This window comes from Verticillium alfalfae, genomic scaffold (genome assembly GCF_000150825.1).
Source record: "Verticillium alfalfae VaMs.102 supercont1.13 genomic scaffold, whole genome shotgun sequence".
NCBI classification, from domain to species: Eukaryota; Fungi; Ascomycota; class Sordariomycetes; order Glomerellales; family Plectosphaerellaceae; genus Verticillium; species Verticillium alfalfae.
In genome coordinates, this window is record NW_003315026.1 from 276,633 (window position 1) to 297,157 (window position 20,525).

At 56.8% G+C, this 20,525-nt stretch overlaps 6 protein-coding genes across 6 annotated transcripts in view; 3 read left to right on the top strand and 3 right to left on the bottom strand.

Annotated features, from left to right (window-relative positions):
• The window catches only part of VDBG_08712 (choline transport protein), a gene marked incomplete at both ends in the record, with an annotated part of 1,799 nt that extends 527 nt beyond the window's left edge, over window positions 1–1,272 (bottom strand). Inside the window, 2 exons of the mRNA XM_003000870.1 lie at window positions 158–1,003; window positions 1,091–1,272. Of these exons, the coding sequence (XP_003000916.1) occupies window positions 158–1,003; window positions 1,091–1,272 (1,028 nt within the window). The remainder of the gene's footprint in view (window positions 1–157; window positions 1,004–1,090) is intronic.
• A 1,766-nt stretch (window positions 1,273–3,038) lies between these two features.
• Window positions 3,039–5,147, top strand: VDBG_08713 (peroxisomal copper amine oxidase; the record flags this gene model as incomplete). Its single annotated transcript, XM_003000871.1, has 1 exon — window positions 3,039–5,147. The coding sequence occupies one exon, from the start codon at window positions 3,039–3,041 to the stop codon at window positions 5,145–5,147; it is 2,109 nt and encodes a 702-aa protein (XP_003000917.1).
• A 2,132-nt stretch (window positions 5,148–7,279) lies between these two features.
• VDBG_08714 (coatomer subunit delta) lies at window positions 7,280–9,008 on the bottom strand (the record flags this gene model as incomplete). The annotated part of the gene is made up of 6 exons (XM_003000872.1): window positions 7,280–7,369; window positions 7,431–7,749; window positions 7,810–8,029; window positions 8,089–8,443; window positions 8,500–8,943; window positions 9,006–9,008. 6 exons carry the CDS (start codon window positions 9,006–9,008, stop codon window positions 7,280–7,282), a joined length of 1,431 nt encoding a protein of 476 aa, XP_003000918.1.
• Window positions 9,009–9,948: 940 nt separating this feature from the next.
• On the top strand, window positions 9,949–13,013 carry VDBG_08715 (conserved hypothetical protein; the record flags this gene model as incomplete). The annotated part of the gene is made up of 5 exons (XM_003000873.1): window positions 9,949–11,079; window positions 11,131–11,884; window positions 12,134–12,559; window positions 12,690–12,849; window positions 12,941–13,013. 5 exons carry the CDS (start codon window positions 9,949–9,951, stop codon window positions 13,011–13,013), a joined length of 2,544 nt encoding a protein of 847 aa, XP_003000919.1.
• Window positions 13,014–15,297: 2,284 nt separating this feature from the next.
• On the top strand, window positions 15,298–16,999 carry VDBG_08716 (conserved hypothetical protein; the record flags this gene model as incomplete). Its single annotated transcript, XM_003000874.1, has 7 exons — window positions 15,298–15,314; window positions 15,407–15,450; window positions 15,517–15,542; window positions 15,650–15,740; window positions 15,833–16,084; window positions 16,140–16,452; window positions 16,507–16,999. 7 exons carry the CDS (start codon window positions 15,298–15,300, stop codon window positions 16,997–16,999), a joined length of 1,236 nt encoding a protein of 411 aa, XP_003000920.1.
• A 1,399-nt stretch (window positions 17,000–18,398) lies between these two features.
• On the bottom strand, window positions 18,399–19,398 carry VDBG_08717 (40S ribosomal protein S3; the record flags this gene model as incomplete). The annotated part of the gene is made up of 2 exons (XM_003000875.1): window positions 18,399–19,164; window positions 19,376–19,398. 2 exons carry the CDS (start codon window positions 19,396–19,398, stop codon window positions 18,399–18,401), a joined length of 789 nt encoding a protein of 262 aa, XP_003000921.1.
• Window positions 19,399–20,525: the final 1,127 nt, after the last annotated feature.

The following is a 20,525-nucleotide window of genomic DNA, read 5'->3' on the forward strand; positions in this document are numbered from 1 at the left end:
ACAAACAGGGTACGACGCCAGGTCCTATTTGCCCGGGCTGAAGTAGGGGACTCCATGGGAAAGCGGCCGTCCCGAATCGAAACCCCCAGTTAAAACGCGAGGCCGTTGTGACGAAAAAAAAAAAGACTGGCCCATTCCATTGAATATGAAGAAGGACAGGAGCACGGTAGCAACAGTGAGGCCGGTGGTACCCTTGAGCAGGTCCATAAAAGGGAGACCTGTCGAGGGGTCGATGACAGCATCGAGGTCCTGGATGCAGAAGAGACACACAACCATGAAGATGAAGCCGGAGACGGCACCCATGGTGACGGAGAGCCACATGACGCGGGGAATGTTCTTGCGCGGCGCAGGAATTTCCTCGACGAGGTGGATGGCGGCGTCAAAGGCCGTCAGGCCGTAAGCCGCCTGAACGAGGCCCAGGAACCACGTCACACCATCATTCCAACCTGTCTGGTTGAGCCAGCGGCCAAAGACGAAAGACGCGGGTTGGAACGAGTTGCCGTCCTTAACGCCAACGGAAATGAGGAGCGCCAGTGAAAAGACGAAGAAGAGAGTGACGAAACATATGCCAACAAAGTTGTTAAACATGGGCAGGATGGCGTCTCTGCGGCAGGCGACGATGTTGAAGAGAGTGACGAACGCCGTCACGGCGAGGTAGAGTAGGAAGCGCACCCAACCATGGGCGCCGTCCCAGTCCGGGTCGTACAGAACCTTCATGCTCAGCATGAAGTCGGTCATGAAGGCGACCTGGGAGGCGGAGAGCGTCCACCAGCCGAACTTGTTGATCCAGGCGCAGAGGTAGGACGTGAAGCGCCCCTTGCCGCCGGGCCACAGGCGCCAGATCCAGTAGGCCTGGCCCATGGCGGTGGGCATGGCGCTGCACATCTCGGCGAGGGAGACAGCAACGCAGATGTTGCAGACGAAGACGAGAACGAGGCCCCAGAGGATGGCAACGGGCCCGCCAGCCGTCAGCCCGCTGCTGAGACCCTGGGCGAAGGTAGACCTGTGCCATCATTAGCTGTTGTCGCACTTGTCGCGGTCAAGCGACGAAAAGACGACGAAGAAGAAAAGGGGAAAAGTATTCACTCACCAGGTTCCTAGCACGGAGAAGGCAAGAAAAAACATGCTCCAGAGGCTGAACTTGCGCGTCAAGGTCTCGGCATGGCCCAGCTCGGCGAGGTCGAGAGCATCTTGTACAGCCTGGTCAGCGGTGGGCAGACGCTTGAGATGGGCCTGCGATTCCGCGTCGCCTTCAGCCGGGGGAGGCGACATGGCTGCGGAGCTCTGATGTGGAAGAGACGAAGAGAATTGGCTATGATTCTTCTCGCAGGGGAAAATGGGGATGAAATTTTCGGACCTCGAAGAAAGTGCAGTGTCGGTCTCCTGTCACTCGAAGGCGGGACAGCAAGCCCCTAAATGCGATCTCATCACTGGTGATAGGGAAAGGGTGGCAGAGGTTGCTTTGCTGCTCGTCGACAGCTCAATCTCGGGCTGGACGACCTTGAGCTTCGATCCTTTGTGACACACACCCACGCACACGCGCGCGCCCACACACACACACACACGAACAACAACCTACCTACCCCGGGTTCGGCACCCCTACCCAGGCTGTCGTCACTGATAAGAGTGGGTGTGACCCGGTTTGTCTGCCCTAGGCTATTTCGAGTAGGGGTTTAGGCCCCATCTCCAACTTTTGGGTCCCCGGCGTCCTTGAGACCATACTACTAGACCCCCACCCCCGAACGGTCGGGATGCTCATGCTGATTGCTGATACGGGAAGCTTCTGGGGCTGGGAGGTGTGCCTACCTTATTCCCTGCAACTGACACTGGCTGTCTGTCATTCGTGAAGGGGAGGCGATGGCTGCCAGAGTACCTCAGGGTTTCGTTGCCATTGGTACGCCACTCGTGCCTTCATGGCCACATATGTCACCGAGCAGGCAAATGGCTGTCCCAGGCTTCTGCCCTGGGCCGAGACGGGGCTTCCAGCACGCATCTATCTGCCCAGTCGATCGTGGTCCACCCGGCCAGGGGTGCTGGGTGAGGCATTCTGTTCTGTTCGTCGATAAGCCAGGGAAGGATCCGGCTATCGCGGCCAGGCCGTCGTCCTCAAGGGGTTCATACTCGTTCGTTCTCATGACTCAAGTCTGGAAAGACGCCCACACGAAGCTCCTCCAAAACGAAACGTGGATAGATGTTCCTCGTTGACACTGACCGGCCCGGGAGCTTGGTCAATCTGCGACACGACGGAGCCGTTACCAATCTCTGAGAACGGCCGATAGCTGCATCAATGGCATCGGACTGCAGGTATGCCATGCACGGTCTCGTGGGTCAGCTGGCAGGTCACTTCAGCACCCGGTCCGGGGCTGAGATTGTGCAGCCCGTGGCATCCGCCCGCCGTGGCCGCCATACCTGTTCGGGCAAGAATTTGGACACGACCGCCTTGTTGCAGCACTCTGCTTTTCGTCTCCTTGTGCGCCCCAAAGTGAACCCCCCTTCCCCTGCCCCTCCATCATAGGCTCCGGGCAGACAAGTTCGTTTCCCATGACCAGCTCCGCCCGATCGCTCGCCGCTGGCCACGCCGCCTTACCACAACCGATTGGCCCGGGCCCGTTACGTCTCAGTCACGGATTGCGTTAGGTATGAGCATCACCATGCTCGGTCTATGGGAGGCCGGGGCCCTCCGCTCATCACACCATGCTCCTCTCGTAAAGAGGCAACAGAGGGGAGGGGAGGGGAGGAGAGGAGGGGCGGAAACACCACCACCTTGGGGTCCAGTCTATAAGAGCCTCTCCCCGAAGAAACAGCTTCGTCTTGAATCGGGTTTCCAGTCACCAGAGCCGACCAACATCTCCTCATTGACCGACTGGATTTTGCACCCTTCTGGGTCATCGTCACATTATTTGCTCCAACTCCTTGCCTTGTCTCTTGACACTTACACCACGTCGTTTCCCCCCGCTCTCCCAATATACGTACGGTACGGTACCAGCCCGTTTTGAACAACCACCTTATGGCAGGTTTCTGCAAACACGAAATTGAAAATGATTGTCGACACATCTTCAATTGCAGGTTACACAATCTTTCGGGAAGAGGCCAGCGACGCCGCGCCCGACTTGTCCAAGGCCCGCTCAGTCCATCCCTTAGACCAGCTATCGATTGAAGAGATACGTGCCGCCGCTCACCTCATCCGCCAACATGCCGACCCCAAGGTCGTCAAATTCAACTGCCTGACGCTCCACGAGCCCAGAAAGCTCGAGTATGCCGCCTTCCGTGCCGGCCGTGGACCCCGTCCTGACCGTCGTGCCTTCGCCATCGTCCTCGAGAGGGGCACTTCGGACGTCGCGGAGGTTGTCGTGAACCTGACCAGGCTCAAGGTCGAGAACTGGAAGCCTGTGGCCGACGTTGCACCGACCCTAACCCTCGAGGACCTCGACGTCTGCGAGCGCGTTGCCATCGCCGACCCCCGTGTCATTGAGGCGTGCCGCGAAATCGGCATCACCGACATGGCCAAGGTCTTCATTGACGCCTGGGCCATCGGTTTTGACAACCGCTGGGGCATGGAGCGCCGCCTCCAGCAGGGTATCGTCTACTACCGCAACTCGCCCAACGACAACCAGTACGCTCATCCCCTCGACTTTAGCGTCGTCGTCGACACGGAGCGGGAGGAGGTCCTCGCCGTCGACATTCGTCATGTCGACGGCAAGCGCGTGCCTGTGCCCCTGCGCGAGCACAACTACCTGCCCGAGTTTGTCGCCGACACGTTTGTTCACGACAAGCTCAAGCCCATTGACATCACTCAGCCTCAGGGCGTCTCGTTCAGCATGAACGGCAGCGAGCTCACCTGGGCTGGCTACAAGATGCACATTGGCTTCAACTATCGCGAGGGCATCGTCATCTCCGACGTCAGCATGTATGACCATGTCGAGCAGCGTGACAGGGCTCTTTTCAACCGCATCAGCGTTGTGGAGATGGTCGTCCCGTACGGCAACCCCAATCCCCCTCACCAGCGGAAGCACGCCTTTGACGTCGGCGAGTACGGCACTGGTCTCATGACGAACTCGCTGAAGCTGGGATGCGATTGCAAGGGCGTCATCCACTACATCGATGCCATCATGACGACTAGCTCGGGCGAGCCCGCCGTCGTCAAGAACGCCATCTGTATCCACGAGGAGGATAACGGCCTCCTTTATAAGCATACCGACTATCGCGACGGCACCGTCACCTCAGCTCGTGACCGCAAACTCATCGTCTCGCAAATCATCACGGCCGCCAACTACGAGTATGCCTTCTACCACACCTTTACCCTTGATGGCACCTACAAGCTCGAGATCAAGTTAACGGGCATGCTCAACACTTATCTGCTGCACCCTTCGGAGACAGCCGCCCCGTTTGGCACCGAGGTGGCGCCTGGCCTCGATGCCCACAACCATCAGCACATCTTCTCGCTGCGCGTCGATCCTGAGATTGACGGTCCTCGCAACACCGTTGTGCAGAGTGATGCTGTTCCCGCTGACGACCCTGTCGGTAGCCCCGGCAACCTTTATGGGAACGGGTTTTACTGCAAGAAGACGCCCCTCCTGACGGCCAAGCAGGGTGCCGTCTCGTACTGTCACGAGACGAGCCGCTCCTGGGACATTACGAACCCGAACCGCCTCAACCCCTCGAGCAAGAAGCCAGTCGCTTACAAGATTCTCAACAACAACTGCCCTGCTCTCCTCTCGAAGCCGGGCAGCAATGTCTGGAAGCGCGCTGCCTTTGCCCGCGAGTCGCTCTGGGTCGTTCCTTATCGCGACCACGAGCTCTTCCCGGCCGGCGACTACGTGTGCCAGTCTACGGGCGAGCTGGGACATGCTCACAACCAGGCTGTGCTCGACTGGGTTGAGCGTGATGAGCCAATTGATAACACCGACATTGTCTGCTACATCCAGTTCGGGCTGACCCATTTCCCGAGAACCGAGGACTTCCCCGTCATGCCGGCAGAGCCTGTCAGCGTCATGCTGAGGGCGAGCAACTTCTTCGAGAAGAACCCTGCGCTCTGGGTCCCGCCGACGGCCATCCTGGGTGATTCCGTCTCGAGGGATGCGTTTGGAAAGGGGGACGCCAAGGGTACCTGCTGCTCTGGATCGCTGAATGTGTCGTCGAAGCTCTGAAGGGTCCTTTCGTTGTGGTGGCTCGGTGGTAGTGTGATAGTCTAGAGGACGTATTCAACCTGTTTTGACGTCGAAGATGTGCCGTTATTTTGGGTGAACCGAGACCTCGTCTCTGGGGGTGCTGCCACAAATTCGGACGTACTCAGTGCTCGCAAGCCTGCCGTAGGAGCATGTATTGCATGCCATAAAAGTGCAACCAATGTCGCGATCACTCTTTATCGTCCTCGTTTGAGGCGCTGATTTTCTTGGCCTTGTCGACAGTCACTTTGTGCTTGGTAGAAACCTTGTATACCTTTAGTGCCGCCCATTTCTGTAGGTTGATAAACTGCGTGTTAGTGGACTTGATGTCCCTGAAAAGTCACAGTACAAGACTTCGCGAACACCTTGTTCTGATCAAGCAGGCACGGTCACACTTTGAGTTTGGATGGCACGCCCGCCTCGGTCTTTTCAAGGGCACATGCGCCTGTCTGTGGCGCTTTGGGAATGTCTATCGATGCAGGATGTTTTGCGCTAGCAGATGCCAAGATCAACACGAGAGTTGTCCACATCAACCGTGGAAGCATGTTGTGCTGCCTGATCACCGTCATGTAACTGTGACCCATTTTCTGCTTTCTTTCTAGCAACCAGAGCATATAGACCTGTTTATCATGCAGCGTTTGGTCTAGTTTGAATTGCATGGGCATAGACGCGTAGACTGTGATTCAAGGCACAAAGTCTCCCAGGGGCGTGGACCATGTCCACAATGCCTCCAGGTTCATGCACGACGCACGACGTGAAATGGGACCGAGAAGGGCATATCCGCTCTCTTGATGGTGTGCTATGATCCATAGGAGTGTTGTTCAAGCTCATGGTCGGCTATCAAACGGTATCCAACCACACCATTGTGACGGAAGAAGGACGCTTTGCCCTGTTGTACTTCGTGGCAGCAGACGCGCTCATCGATCTCGTTCCAGGCAAAGGATGCGATATATTCCGGACCAAGTCAGGAGAGTACGAGCATAGTATCCGACTACGGGTCTAGCAGACCTTGGTCCCCGAAGACCAGAGCACTGGACAACACGGTCTCCGTGTAGCCAAACAAATACGACCACTACAGGCACAAGTTGCAGCACCAAACTTTCAGCTGGGGCAGTCAGATGGATGCGTGCATGCCCGAAGACCGAGCATCCACTCCTCCACGGCGTAGTCAGAAGCGCTATCTACACCCTACGGCGTCGCGCGGAGATGGGTACACATGCATTCCTCGACGAGCAGTGTAGAGTCGAGCAAACAGCACACCACACCTTTAGGCTCTCCACTAGATCATTCTGAAATTCGAGGCATCTATCTAGACTTTGCTGGAATCCGGCGAACCTGGCAACATCCGTCGGGGGAATGGCTGTCTTTTTTAACGGCGCATGGAAGGATGGCGGCCAACATCTTTCCGACCTCTTCACGGGTACCGACCTGGCGGAGAAGGGAAGGTCACTCCAACCTTCCGTTGGCAAAAGTACGGCGGTAGTCCGAGGCATGATAATGTAGGTGCTGAAGAGCACATCTTGCCGTCAAAATTTCTTCTCACCTGCAGGATCGTGGCTGGGGGACTTGGAGTTGATCTCGTGCAAAGACATCTGACAAGACGTTCCGTGGCAAAAGGTTCACCGAGGCCACAGAGAGCAAAGCTGCAATGGTCGTCCAGAGTCCAGGGTTCCAGCTAGGATCCTCGAGGTCGAAAGGCCCTCGAGAACCGCCGAGGGGCTCAAAACCCCCGCACAGCATCTGGAACAGCTGTGATTCGAACAAGAAGAAGGATGCATAGATTGGCATGACGACTTGCAGCTTCCAATGCGCTGATCAAGAGGATGCTTTTGCAGGCCACAGCACACATGTACGTCCATCCGGACTCATACATTGCACGACTACAGCGCAACACCATGGAACGCCTTAGCGGCCTCTCATCAGTTCCTACACCGCACGCCTTTGCAGCATGTAAAGCGGCTCATCATCATCTTTATTCGTTCTACTCCCCGGCAGCCACAAGCAGCGGGACGAGTCCTCATCAAACGCAAGTATCGACGTCTAGCACGCCCCTCACGTGGCGTGGGCCACACTTCATAGCCTCGCCGCGTCTTTTTCGCTTCCAACCCCCCCCTTTACTCGATGACAAAGTTGTCTGCAACCGACTTGATCTCCTTGGAGAACGTCACGTCTTCGTTTTCGTCCAGCAACGAAACAGTCGTTACCTGTACAGCATTAGATCTGGCTTATAGGAAATTGGAAAGAGGAACAAGGGTCGTCACTTACGTCCACATCAACATAGGGCGTTGTCTTGGAGAACCGGACTGTCATGGGGAAGAAGTCGTTCTCGTCGTTCGTCTCGGCCTCAAACTCAAAGGAGCCGCTGGGGTTCTCATCCGTCACGCTGCCAATGTTCCATTCAACCGTGTCGCCAGAGACGTCGTATGCGGCATCGAAGCTTGACACGACGGGCTCGCTCGCCTGGTAAGGGATGACGACGCTGACGTCGGTGAGAGGGTCGCCGCCCGTGAGCTCGTACTCGACGGTCAGGTTGTACTTGCCGCCGTCGTTGTTGATCCAGACGGTAAATGTGATGGGGCAGGCGCTGGGGTCGTCGGCCTTGGGCGTGGCACGCCACACTCAGGACGCCGACGGCGTTGTTGACGGGGAAGCCGGCCGCGCGTTGCTCATCTGGATGATCTTGGAGTCGTTGAACAGGTTGCGGTTGACGTTGGGGTGCGTCCTGAACTGTGCGCCTTGGGTTGGTGTGGCTTGGAGGTTGAGCTTGACCTTGGTCAGGCTGGGATCTGAGATGCGGAGGGTGAGATCACCGCTGAGAAGAAGGAAGTTGACGGCGCCCTCGCGGGACAACTTCGCGCGGATGGCTTCCGTGACGGTGACGTGGATAGCGTCCCCGGTCCATAGTTGTGGACGCGCGCTCCACCCGCGGGCTCGGCGGCGGCGTGTTGCACGACGGGCACGATCAGGGGGCTGTCCTCGACCTCGGCACCCATCTCGCCACGCACGCGCTCGAACATGTCGGTCGTCTTGGACTTCTTGCCCAGCTGCATGCCCTTGCCCTTGGGGGCGTTCGCCTTGTTGAACGTCTTGTTCTTCTCGGCCTCGTACGAGTCGTACGTATCGGTCGTCGTCGGGCGAGCAGGTGGGGTGTAGGTCGGGTACACAGGGGTCCTGGGCATACCACCGCCAGCACGGCCCGTCCTCGCCGTCTCCTTGCGCTGCATCTCGAGCTGCTTCGCCTTGCGCTTGCGTTCCTCGGTGGCCTCGAGCTCTTTGTTCTAGAGATTCTTGTTAGCATCATGGCAGTCAGAGACACACCAGCCAAACGACGCACCCTCGCGATGATCTCCTGGATCCGCTCCTCGTGACTCTCCATCTCCAGGAAGGTCTTAATCTGGCTGATGGTGAGGTTCTCCCTGTAGCCTAGCGTCACGAGCTCATCGAAGGCACTGAGCAGCTCGTAGGCGTTCTTCAGAATCTCGCGCTCATCGAGGGTTCGGCATGTGCTGGTGACAACCTGGGCGAAGAGGTGCAGAGAGTCAATGTCCTGCAGAATGTTGGACTGGCGGTTGGTGATGAGGACCATGTAGAGCTCGTCCAGCGGCTGGTACACGAATCGGACATTGTCCTGCTCGACGGTGGTGTGCTGGGTTCCCGAGTCGGCGAGCTTGGGGAAGGAGGCGAGAAGTCCCTCGATGCGCGATCGTGGCATCTCCCTGAACTGGCGGGAGAGGACAGCTTTCCCGCCGCGGGTACAGATGGAGGCTGCGAGGACGACCTGGATGCAGTCAGCACTTTGGAGGGGAGCACAAGCGGCGACTGGCTCGAACAGAAACCTACCATGATTGATGAAAGGGGAGTGATGTAGCGGATGTATGGTGTTGAAAGTCGCGAGGGTCGAAGTACTATCGCAATGCCCAAGGCGGCTCAAGGAGGGACCTAACAGCTCGGAATTTGGATGTGTGGAATCTGGTCAATGCACAGACCAAGTCACCTCTCAGGCTCAGGAGGTGAGTGAGTGCTCCTATGTGCTGCCACTTTACTTGCCAATTGGCAGGTGGCAGCCAGGCAGGCAGGCAGACAGCCTCGAGGGCGACTAAGCCCAGAGAAGGCTAGACTTAGAATGGGCCTCACGCAGCTCGACGTCGACGGTACGTACCTTCACACACAGGCCAGGTACCCAGGTCGGTCGGTACCTTGCAAAGAGGGGCCCGCCAGCGCCTTCTAACCTTTTCATTTTCCCTGCATCATTTCCCGGCGCGCCGCAACTGACAACCTCATCAACGTCGCACCTAGGCACGCCTGCGTCTTCTGCCTGGTATTGTCACGCTCGCCGCAAACTTGCACGGCCTTCCCCAAACGTGTCACGCCAGCTCTGGGTCTCGTCTCTGAAGCTGCCTAGCAGAGTCCACGCGTTCCAGCACCCTGATCGCTGACAAGACTCGACTTCTCGCCATCGACTTCCCGTTTCGGCCATCTCGATAATCGAACACCCGGCCTAGGTGCCGAAGAAGCTTCCCGTCATTCAACTCTGCGAGAAAAACCGAAACCTATCCAACGCAAACCTGCCGCTCCTGCCTCGCGCCAGCTCACAAGGGATTTCTGTCATATTCCAACAATCGCGTTCGGGGTCGGGCCACTACAAGCCGAACACTGTAAATCCTCGCAGCATCACCGGATCGAGGCAATATTCTTTGTCTCGATCTATCATCGCTGCGGAAATAGTCGGCTAGAGGCGCCAAATCATCACGACAGTCGAGCCTCGGGGCTCAGAGCCAAATAAATGGCAACCGACCTGGCATCGCCGGTAGGCCTTGCCCATCCGGACGAAGCTGAATATATCGATTATTCCGACGACGAGCCTGATACCTCCCCTATCAAGCCCAACGCGGATTCAACATCGTATTTCGAATCGGCAAAGCCCGCTGTCGAGACCTCCGAAAGCACACAAGGTGACTCTGCCGGCGTCGCAGAGTTACTCGCCGAAGACCTACACGATGCCTCTGACGTGGCAACCACGGGCGGGGAACCACTGCCCCAAAGCGATGCTGTCCTTGCCGACGGCGTTCAACACGACGACCCAGGTTCTATCGCGCAAGTTGCCGACGCCGCCGAAAATGGCCTGGTCGAGAACGAGATTGGTTGGGAGGGCGAACAACATGACGAACAAGATGAGTCGATGCAGCAAGACGATGCCGTTGCCGATCAAGACCAGCAGTATCAGGAGCATGCTGTGCAGTACCATGCTATTGCTGATGGCCAGCTTGCGAACACCTTTAAGGATGCCCAGAGCCATCAAGCACAAGACCAGGGCGCAGAAACAGCGTCCGCTGTCGACGGTGCCGTCAGTGCTCTAGACCAGTCTATGCAAGAGAATGATGAACTGAACAATGAACTGAACGAGATTGATTACGAGGACGATGGCGCGATGACAGCCGAGACCACAGAGGGAGATCTTGAAGCCCAGCATGCAGATGAAGAGCTGGAGCACGAAACGGAAGAGAATGTTGCGTTGGCGCAGGAGGTGCCTGAGCCTTCTTCTGTCGAAGAAGACGCCTCGCACGAGGCACTCCTTGATGACCAAGGAGAAGGTCGCGATGACGAAGCAGGCGCCGAACCGAGCACGAATGCCGAGGCCCTGATTGCCGATTCATCTGCTGCATCCCTCGACACCCCTGACGAGGAAGATGCGCAGATGCCGGTCGTCACCGTCACGTGGCATGGCGTGGAGTACCCCATGTTCTACAATTCTGTGGGAAGTGAAGGTCGAGACTGCTTCTTTCATGATCTGAGCGTCTTGCAATGCAAGATGGAGGAGCTGTTGGCAAGCTTGCGACGAGTTCTGGTGGACGACGTTGCAGAGTCTGATGAGCTCGTCTTGCAAGTGGAAGAGCTAGGACTCGAATTTGCAGAGGTAGGATGATTCTTCACCCATGTGCGTACCTCACTGCTAACCATCCACCAGTCAAGCCATCCCGACCATTTCTCTGAGATTACGCTCGGGAGCATCCTCCAGGTCTTCGATCACCTTGTGAAAAACAAGGACCCAGAAGCAACGAGGCCGATGTACGCGCTTTTGATCACACGCCCAAATTGTAGCAAGCGATGGTCTTCCCTTATAGAAGATGCATGGAACGGGAAGAACATTGACGAAGTCGGCTACTCGTTTCACTCACGAGACCAAGAGGCCATCGAGGAAGCTGAGGTGGAGGCCGAGGACGCTGAGATGTTCCTTAACCAGGACGACCTTGATGACGACATGGGTGGGGATTTTGACGACTTGGTTGAGCAAGACAACGAAGCAGACCATGAGCTCCATGACTCTGCTGACGAAGGTCGGGACGATCCTGAGTTGACTAACGATGCTGACGAAGGCACGACTACCCTCGATGCCAATGAGCTTGACCTCACGGTCGACGCGGCTGGCGACGTAGCTGCTCTTCAAGACTCTGAACAAATTGCGCCCCTTGAGACGGACACATTGACATCCGTCACGGCTGTAGACGAAACAGACATCAATGCCAGTGCAGCAGACGCCTCGATGCTGGATGATGTTGCTGCCTTGGGCGAATTCGACACGGTACCAGACCCAGATGCCACTGTGCTCGCGGAGCTCGACGAACCTGTCACCACGACTGCATTGCTGGAAGACGTGAATGCGTCCATTCAAATGCCTGAGGCGATCGATGGTGACGGCCAACAGGCGACCGAACTGAATGGTATTTCCATCACATTTTCTTCACACCCCTGTTCCTCCCCCGACTTCTGTCTATGTTCGGATTGCCTTCTTGGGGCACTTGAAGAGCGACAACGCGAAGAAAGCAATTTTCGCTTGGATTGTCTTGCCCGAGGTCATTTGGCGCGATGCCCAGCCCAGACTGAAGTCCACCGTCCCCGACACCTACGTACCCCCTCCGATATGAGCACATCCTATTCCACCACTTCGTATACTAACAATCTTCTTGAAGCACCTCTTCTCGGCGACGAATACAACCCCTTGCTCGCTGCAGAAGCAAGCAACAATGGTCCGAATGAGCAGCAACAGACAACTGGATACGCAGGCATTGATGAACAATTAGGCCTGGAGCCAGATGAAACTGGCGTCGATATGTCTGTTGTCAACCAGGGGACCCCGGTTACCAGCGCGACCGCGACCCTAGACGGCGACGAGGTAGATGATCTAGGCGCCGAGATCGACCTGACAGCCGACATACCACAAGATGGAGAGACAATCAATGGAAACTCTGAGCACGGCCCTAATGACCTCGAAGAGATTGACTGGCGAGATTTTCCCGGGGACGGCGATGATGAGGTTTCCCACGAGTCTACATCAGTCTCTGGAAAACGACCCAGGACTGACGAGGACGACCTGCTAGGTGCCGAAGACGAGCAAGGTACGATTGCACCTTCTGACAGGACTTACTGCCTATGCTAACTTCTTGACAGACGCAAAACGTCTTCGGTCTTGACCTGACATCCCCCCCTTTACATTTCACTAACCTTCAACACCATTGCTCGGTCCAGCACAGAGGGACGCGAAATGCCACTGCATGCGATGGCCATCGTCCTGCAGGAGCGATGTGATCGCCCGGGGCATGTGTCCGAGTCCGCCCGGAACACCGACAGATATTTTGATTCTCCCTGCCATTTTATCCACCTGCGAGGCAGACTGGGTAGGGAGAAAGTGAGTGTGAGAGAGAGAGAGAGAAATGCATACGCAAGAGGTAGGGTCCTTGAACACTTTGACGAACTAATCACACAGCTATGACCTGAAGCTCGGCCGCCTTTGAACGACCACCGGGCATGCAACCCCCCAATGGACGCCATTGTCTGCGCGTGCCTGTTTAAGTGATTTCATTCATCAGCATCATACCCCTTGGTACTTGCCAATGTTTTCAAGGTTCGATTGGCGTACGGCGCAGGAAGGCTTTATGTAAGGGCCGGATTGGAGAGAACGTCATGGGCCTCCGGAACATAAAAGGGCGGTGGTCTCGACGCCTGCCGTGACCACCATTGTACGATAGCTTTCTGTGACTTCGGGCTGGCTCACGAGTTGGTGGCGTGTAGCCATTGGTTGAGAACCGTCAACAGCTGGGACGCCTGCAGGACACGTTAGGCCATGAGGAAGAAAGACAGCAAGTCAGTAGTAAACAGCAGGAGGAGGCGGCTGTCAGCATGATGAAGGGGTGCCGAGTTGTTGATCATCTCCCATCCCTTTTCACGGGCTCGGTCAATGGGTTTGTGGATACATGAAGAGGCAACACACGATACTCGGAAGTAGCTATGTATTATTGAATTGAATCTGAACAAAAAGAGTTTGCTTGTCCTGTCAGGGTGTACGACAAGGGATTTATCACGGCATCGATGGCACGCAGATGACCTGGACGAGGAATGCTGAGGGCGCTCGCTGGGACACATGTTTCTAATGGTGGCCTCGGCGCGGGCCCAGTCCAATTAGCTTAGGTAAAATGCCACGAGAGGTGACGTGTGTTTTAGGCGAAAACAATGAGCGAGGGAGCCTGGGTCCGGTGTGGACGCGTTTGCTGCTGCGCCGATTGCGATTCGTATCGGATCCACAAGGGATGGGGGGGGGGCTATTGCGAACCGTATCGTGTTGTGCGGTGGACAGGACAGATGGAGACCTACCCGCCATCTCAGGCACCTAGTCCAAAGGGACTACGGGAGAAAGAGGCGAGATGCGGGTGGTTGGTTGGTTGGTGTACATGGGACATTGGCAAGGACTTGGATGGCTTCGTGGCAGGGAGTGGGATAGGGATCGTTTCCAGGGATGTGCACCCACATTTGTTTGCGTTTGCGTTTGGATTTACAGATGGGAGACTTTTTCTTTCCGTCTTTTAGGCTTTCGATGCATCAAGAAAGAGGGTGGGGGGGAGGAATACGATCTGTTCTCTCGCCCACCGCACTCGATCGTATTCTCTAAGTCATTACGTAGTACCTAGACACCTGGCCCCCAATCTTGCCCGCGGGCACCGTGGCCGAGTCCGGCCTGTGCGCCGTGTCAGCGAGGACCTTTGCTTCTCATTCTGCGCGCAGATTCAGTAGCAATGAAAAGACGACGACGGTTCCAGGGGGCGGCGCGTCAGAGGACGGAGGGGGGAAAGGGTAGATGAAGCCAGGTTCGGCAGAATGCTGCATATAGATTCAGGGGTGGGCCCACTCACTAGCCACAGGGAGCCGTGATCAGCTTTGGAGTTTCCTGGCTGAGCGTCTCGCCATTTCGAGCGGAGTCATGTTCACACTGTAATTTTGGTACGGTGGGCTCGTGACAGAATACAGTGTGAGAGAACGCTGAGGTCAGCGGGTTTCCGGGGGGGTTAGTGAAGCTGTACCTGAGTGCTGTGGATGCTACCAAGCCAGGGGGGTCGCTGCGTGTAGCCAGGGGTTGGCTCTGAAACTGGCGAAGCCACTGGTTCAGGATCACGCTACGTAGCGCTTCCCGCCCATTCGCCTGTTACCTGTGACCTGGGGAGCTGGGGGGGGATCCTCCCACCCCTGGCCAGGCCCTCCGAACAGTACCTACCTGCCTACCTAGGTACCCAGGTACCCAGCTTCGGGCCTGTGTGGCCTGTGTGGCCTGTGTGGACTGTGTGGACTTGTGGCCTGTGTGGCCTGCTGTCTGCCAGGACTCTCCAAGGTCGCTGGTCCGTCCACCACTGGCACTAACTCAGTCCCTGTTCGTCTGTCTCTCTCTGCCTTGTCCTCGAAAATCCAAAGGTGCCCACGACAACATCCTTTCCTCCCCTCCAACCAACGGCCGCGAAACGAAATCACCACGACCTGAGGGCATCTGCGCCGATTCACGACAACCAGCATTGTCAATCTCTCTGCGCGCCGTCATTGACCGAGTCTGTCTCTCCGTCTCTCATCAGCGAACCCCATCCACGAGATCTGGACCTGGAAGCACGACCCATGCACTAGCACCGAACCGCCCAGCACGACCCGGCCATCCCCTTTAAAAAAACGACTCTCGAATCACTCCATCACCAGCGCGACTGTTCGCTCTGCGTGACCGACGACACGCGACGCTCGTTTGCTTCTCGACTGGCCATCACTGCGCCCACGCGCGACACTCTTTCCCGCCGTCTCAGGACCGCGGCCGACACCTTCCATCATGATGCTGGAAGAGAAGTGCGTTTTCTTTGCGACCCACCTATTTTTGGCGGCAGCGAAACACGAGGCTCGAGGGGACAGGTTGCGCTGACACGACTGCCGTTCTTTAGGTACATTGGCCTGGCGCTGGCCATAGCATCAAGTTTGGCAATTGGTATGCGTCTCGTTACTTTTTCTATCTCGGCGTCTTTGACAGCTCGCTAACCTCGTACTCTCGCAGGTGTGAGCTTCGTGATCACGAAAAAGGTATTTCCTCGGCCAGACCAACGTGCGTCCGGCTGCTGCTGCGTCGCACAGCAAAGCCGAAATCGACGCCATTCGGACCCGACGTGACTGACATCTCGACTCTCCAGGGACTCATACATGCGGAAGAACGGCACGGCTTCGAAGGTGATGGCTACGTCTACTTGAAGAGCCCGATATGGTGGGCTGGAATTTCGACACGTACGCAACACCCACATGGCTGAGCCCCTCCCCTCCGCCGACGCACGCGCTGCCGGCGAAGCTGCGTTGAGCCGAGCTAACATACCCTTTAGTGGTCCTGGGAGAGATTTGCAACTTCGCCGCCTACGCCTTTGCGCCAGCCATTCTCGTGACCCCCCTCGGCGCTTTGTCCGTCCTGATCGGAGCCGTCCTTGGATCCTACTTCCTCAACGAGCAGCTCGGCGTTTTGGGCAGGCTGGGAAGCGCCATCTGTCTTCTCGGTGCCGTCATTATCGTTCTGCACGCCCCGCCTGATGAGGACATCCAGACCATCGACCAGATTCTGCACTATGCCATCCAGCCCGGTACGTCCTCCCACTTGGCTTCCGGAATTGCGTGTGTCTCTTCTTGTGCGTCCAGGCGCTCATCGTGTTGCGCCAGGTTTTCTGTTCTACGTTTTCGCCGTCAGCGTCTTCGCCGTCGTCATGATTTACAAGATTGCTCCCGTCTACGGAAGGAAGAGCCCCCTCATCTACCTGCTCATTTGCTCGACCGTCGGCTCCGTCTCAGTCATGTCGGTCAAGGCCTTTGGCATTGCCCTGAAGCTCACCTTTGCGGGCCATAATCAGTTCTCGCACCCCTCGACCTACGTCTTCATGATCTTGACCACCGTCTGCATCCTGACCCAGATGAACTACTTCAACAAGGCGCTTGCTCACTTCCCTACCAATATGTGAGTTGAGATGCGCTCTGGTGCTTGTGATTTTGACTGACAGGTTTGGCGCAGCGTCAACCCCCTCTACTACGTCACCTTTACGACCTTTACCCTCTGCGCCTCTTTCATCCTCTTCAGCGGCTTCAACACGACCGACGTTGTTAATACACTCTCCCTCCTCAGCGGCTTCCTGACGACATTTGCCGGCGTCTACCTGCTGAACCTCTCAAGGTCGGACCCGCACGGCCAGAAGATGGTCTCTGGCCGCGGCGGCCCCGACGCCACCGGCACCGACATGGTCTCGAGCATCCAGACCCGTCTCAGTCTGCAGGCCAGGAGGAGCACGGATCCCCGGCACAGCATGAGCAGCCACCACGGCGACACGACGGGCCTGATGCGGGCCTACGACGAGGAGGCGGGTGCCGAGTTTGGCCTCACCGACCTGGCCGAAGACAGCGACGACGACTCGCAGACGGGCCGCGTCAACGGCAATGCCAACGGCAACGGCAAGTCAAGAGGCCACAACGAGATCGAGATGCAGCCTCCGAGGTCACACGACAGATAAAACCTGCACCCGACCGAATCTGTCGATTTACCTGAATTGCATGACACATGGAGCACGAACCCAGCCTCGCCCTCAGGCTCGAACGGCGGCGGCTTGTCTTTACATCTCGACGCATCGCCGACCCCATCCCACCCTGTACACGTATCATACGAGACAGGGTACGGGGGTCACTGTACATTTTTTATTCCATGGACCAAGGCCCGGGGGCGGGGAGCCGAATGAATGAAGACCTTTCTATTTCTCCTTGCGGGGGCCGCAGCACAGGGAAGGGGGCCAGGGACTCATGAGACACACATAACTGAAGACGAACGACAGGTGCTCCCCGTACACACACAGAGAGAGAGTTCCACGAGACGAATGACCCGTCGGCGCGGGGGAACACCAACGAAGGCGCGCCCCTGGCAGATTCCCCTTGATCATTGCGGGGGGGAGGAAGCGCGTAGTTCCAAAATAGGGAAATGGGGGGGCGGGATTTATCGGCGTTTTTTTTACTTTATCGGGATGGATTTGCTACGTGTTCGCTCTATTTGATGTTTTTTTTTTACACTTCGGTTTGCGCGGCCGTCATGACATACATGGTGGGGGTTTTTATTTTTTAATTTTTGTTTGCACATAGCATCAACCTTTGGGGAGCGAGTCCGCTGTACGATCAGATCGGGAGGGTGGTTGTGCGGGGGTTGGGTGAGGGTCAAGACCGAAAGGGTGAAACGGGGGCAGAAGGGGGGTGCCACCCGCCCGGGACGGGGTAGGCCTCTCCCTGTTTCTATCCCCGCCCGTTTGAGGGCACACCGGCGGCACGGCAGTCATAAGAAGAGCAGTCTCACCATGATGGAAGGTTACTAACAACATTTGACCAGCTCCGACGAGGCCCCATCCTGCGATTTTTTTCGCCGGGGGGACGCTAATTTCCGGGGTAGGCCGTGACGCGAGACTCGGCAGTTCATCACGACAGGCAAATATCACGGGGGAAACGAACAAGTTTGGTCAAAAATATCTCTCGTTGCTTCTTTAACTTGTTGTCATCATTACAAGCCAGGCGCAACCAGACGTTTTCCGGAAAAAATCCCTTTGCCGCAGTGTGATGCAAATGATCAAGACGCCTTTGTTGGTAATGAAACCAGCCCTCCTTTCCGTGCTTTACCCTTTCCTCTTTATTTTTTTCCCCTCTTTCGGGGGGGGAAACGAAAAAAAAGAAGTAGGGTGGTGCATCAGGCGCCCCTCCGAGCCGTTGCTCTTCGATTCCCGTGTGCCCAGCTCCTCAGAACCCGAATCCCCGAGTGAACTCGTAGTGGCGCATGGCCAGGAGTTCCGATTCGGAGAAGCGGACGTCGGGGAGGTCAGAGGCGACGGCGTCGGCGGGCGTCTGGTGCGGCTGCTGCTCGCCACGATCAGAAGCCTCCTACTGCTGCTCAGCGGGCGCCGCCTCCTCGCCACCCTCCTGCTGCTCCTCGGCCCGCGCGGCCTCGGCCTGGGCCTGGGCGGCGGCAGCCTTGGCGCCGTAGTCCTGGCTCATGGGCTGGACGACGGACTGCTCCTCCTTGGGCTCGATGATGGTGACGGCGTCGGGGAGGGACTTCTGGGGGCCGGACTTGCCCTCGGGGTCGGAGCCGCGCATGATCTTGACCTTGATGCCGAGGACACCCTGGCGCAGCAGGACGTGGCGGGTGGCGTGGTCGATGAAGTCCTTGGCGGGCTGACCGGAGTGGATCATGAAGCCGTCGGTGAACTTCATGGACTTGGCGCGGGCGGCGCGGAGCTTGCCGGAGACGACAACCTCGCAACCCTTGGCGCCCGACTCCATGATGAAGCGGAGGACACCGTAGCAGGCGCGGCGGACGGCGAGGCCGTTGAGGAGCTTGTAGCGGAGGGACTCGCACTGGGCGACGGCGGAGAGACCGCGGTTCTGGACCTTGGCGGCGTACAGGGAGACGCTGTTCTCGGGGAACTTGAAGCGCTTCTGGATGAGCGAGGTGAGCTCGCGGATGCGGCGGCCCTGCTCGCCGAGAACCTCCTGGGTGTGCGTCGCGCGGATGATAATGTCGGTGACGGTGGGGGTGACGCGGACCTCGACGCCCGAGTAGCCCTCCTCGGCCAGCTCGCGCTGGAAGAACTCGTTCAGCTCGGCGTAGAAGACGCCATCAGCCACGAACTTTCTGCGCTTGGAGCTAGAGAAGGAGAAGAAGAGTCAGCAAGGTCGTTCTTGGTCGATGATTTTCTGATTCTCCTTTTTCTTGGAGGGGCCCAAAATCGCATTGAGCCAGGACACCACAGCAAACACGAACGAGTGAAAAAAAAAAAAAAAAGTTCGTGATCCCAGGGTCGAGAGACGCGGGGTGGTGGGATGGGAGGCGAGACAGGCAGGATAGCAAAGCTTACATCTGAGTGCCGGGAGCAGCCATCTTGTCTTCTGTGTCCGGAGTCTCGTGGGTTTCGGAGAATGGGACGTAAGGGAAGAATCGAGAGGGCGATGATGCGGTCGTTAGAGGCGGGTGGTCGGTCGAGTCGAGGTTGTTCAGACACAGGTGTCGCCAGTGCTGGACTCAGAATTTGGTGGGTAGAAAATTGAAAGCCCTAAGCGGAGTGGCCCGTGCGACCAGCCATTCGTCGTGAAAGTCTGGGAGGCAGGAGCAGAGGGACATTGGTGGGGCGCCAGGCGTCTCCACGGTTTGTTCGTTGTGGTCCGTGCACTTCAGTCAGGTGTGCGGAACACATTCCGACTGACCTCGATATTCATGGTGGGGGTTTAGAGGCGAGCATCGACTATAGCAGTCGCATGACGCTTGTTACGGTCAGTTCTGCTTCCCGAATTCTGATCAAGCTCAGCCACGCCCTGTTCAACGTGACTCAAGGTTTCTCATCAGAATACAGTCACAATGTTTGGGACAGTAAGTTAATCAGAAGGCCACGTACAGCATGTGCTGTTAGGAGCAATTGGGAATGCGTCATTGTTGAGGACCCATGACTGGGCAATTTCTGTCGGCTGCTTACCAGGAAGAGTACACCATACTGTGTGGAATTGTGTCGGATTTGGGATTCGTAACAGTGACACTCTATTTGAGCCGACACTTGGAGACATCATTAGACATGTCGTTGTACGTCATATGAATCCAGCAAATTCACATATCCAGGTACCAACGGTGCTCGCCAACGGATACGCGACTTTTTACATGATTTTTTCAGCGACCCGTCTGATCAGACCTATTATGCGGCCTGTCTCTTTCCCATACGAGTCTAGGAAGCTTTCAAGGGGTTCGGAGATGACAAGAAGAAAGCTCCAGCGGTGCCCTGTCGCTTTTATAAGCCTTCACAATGTTAGCGTGTATTGTGACCTTCGAGTTGGTCGAGACACGGGTCCCAACACCAGGAGTACTGGTGAATTATCCGAGCTTGAGCAGCAATGCAGGCTTGTTCGGCCAGCAGTCGACTTGGAATACGGCGAGAAACGAAGCTCAAGGTGTTTTATGCGGGTTTGGGTGTTACATAACTGTTTAGTAGCTCCAACACGTGTTTAGCTGTCATCGTTCAT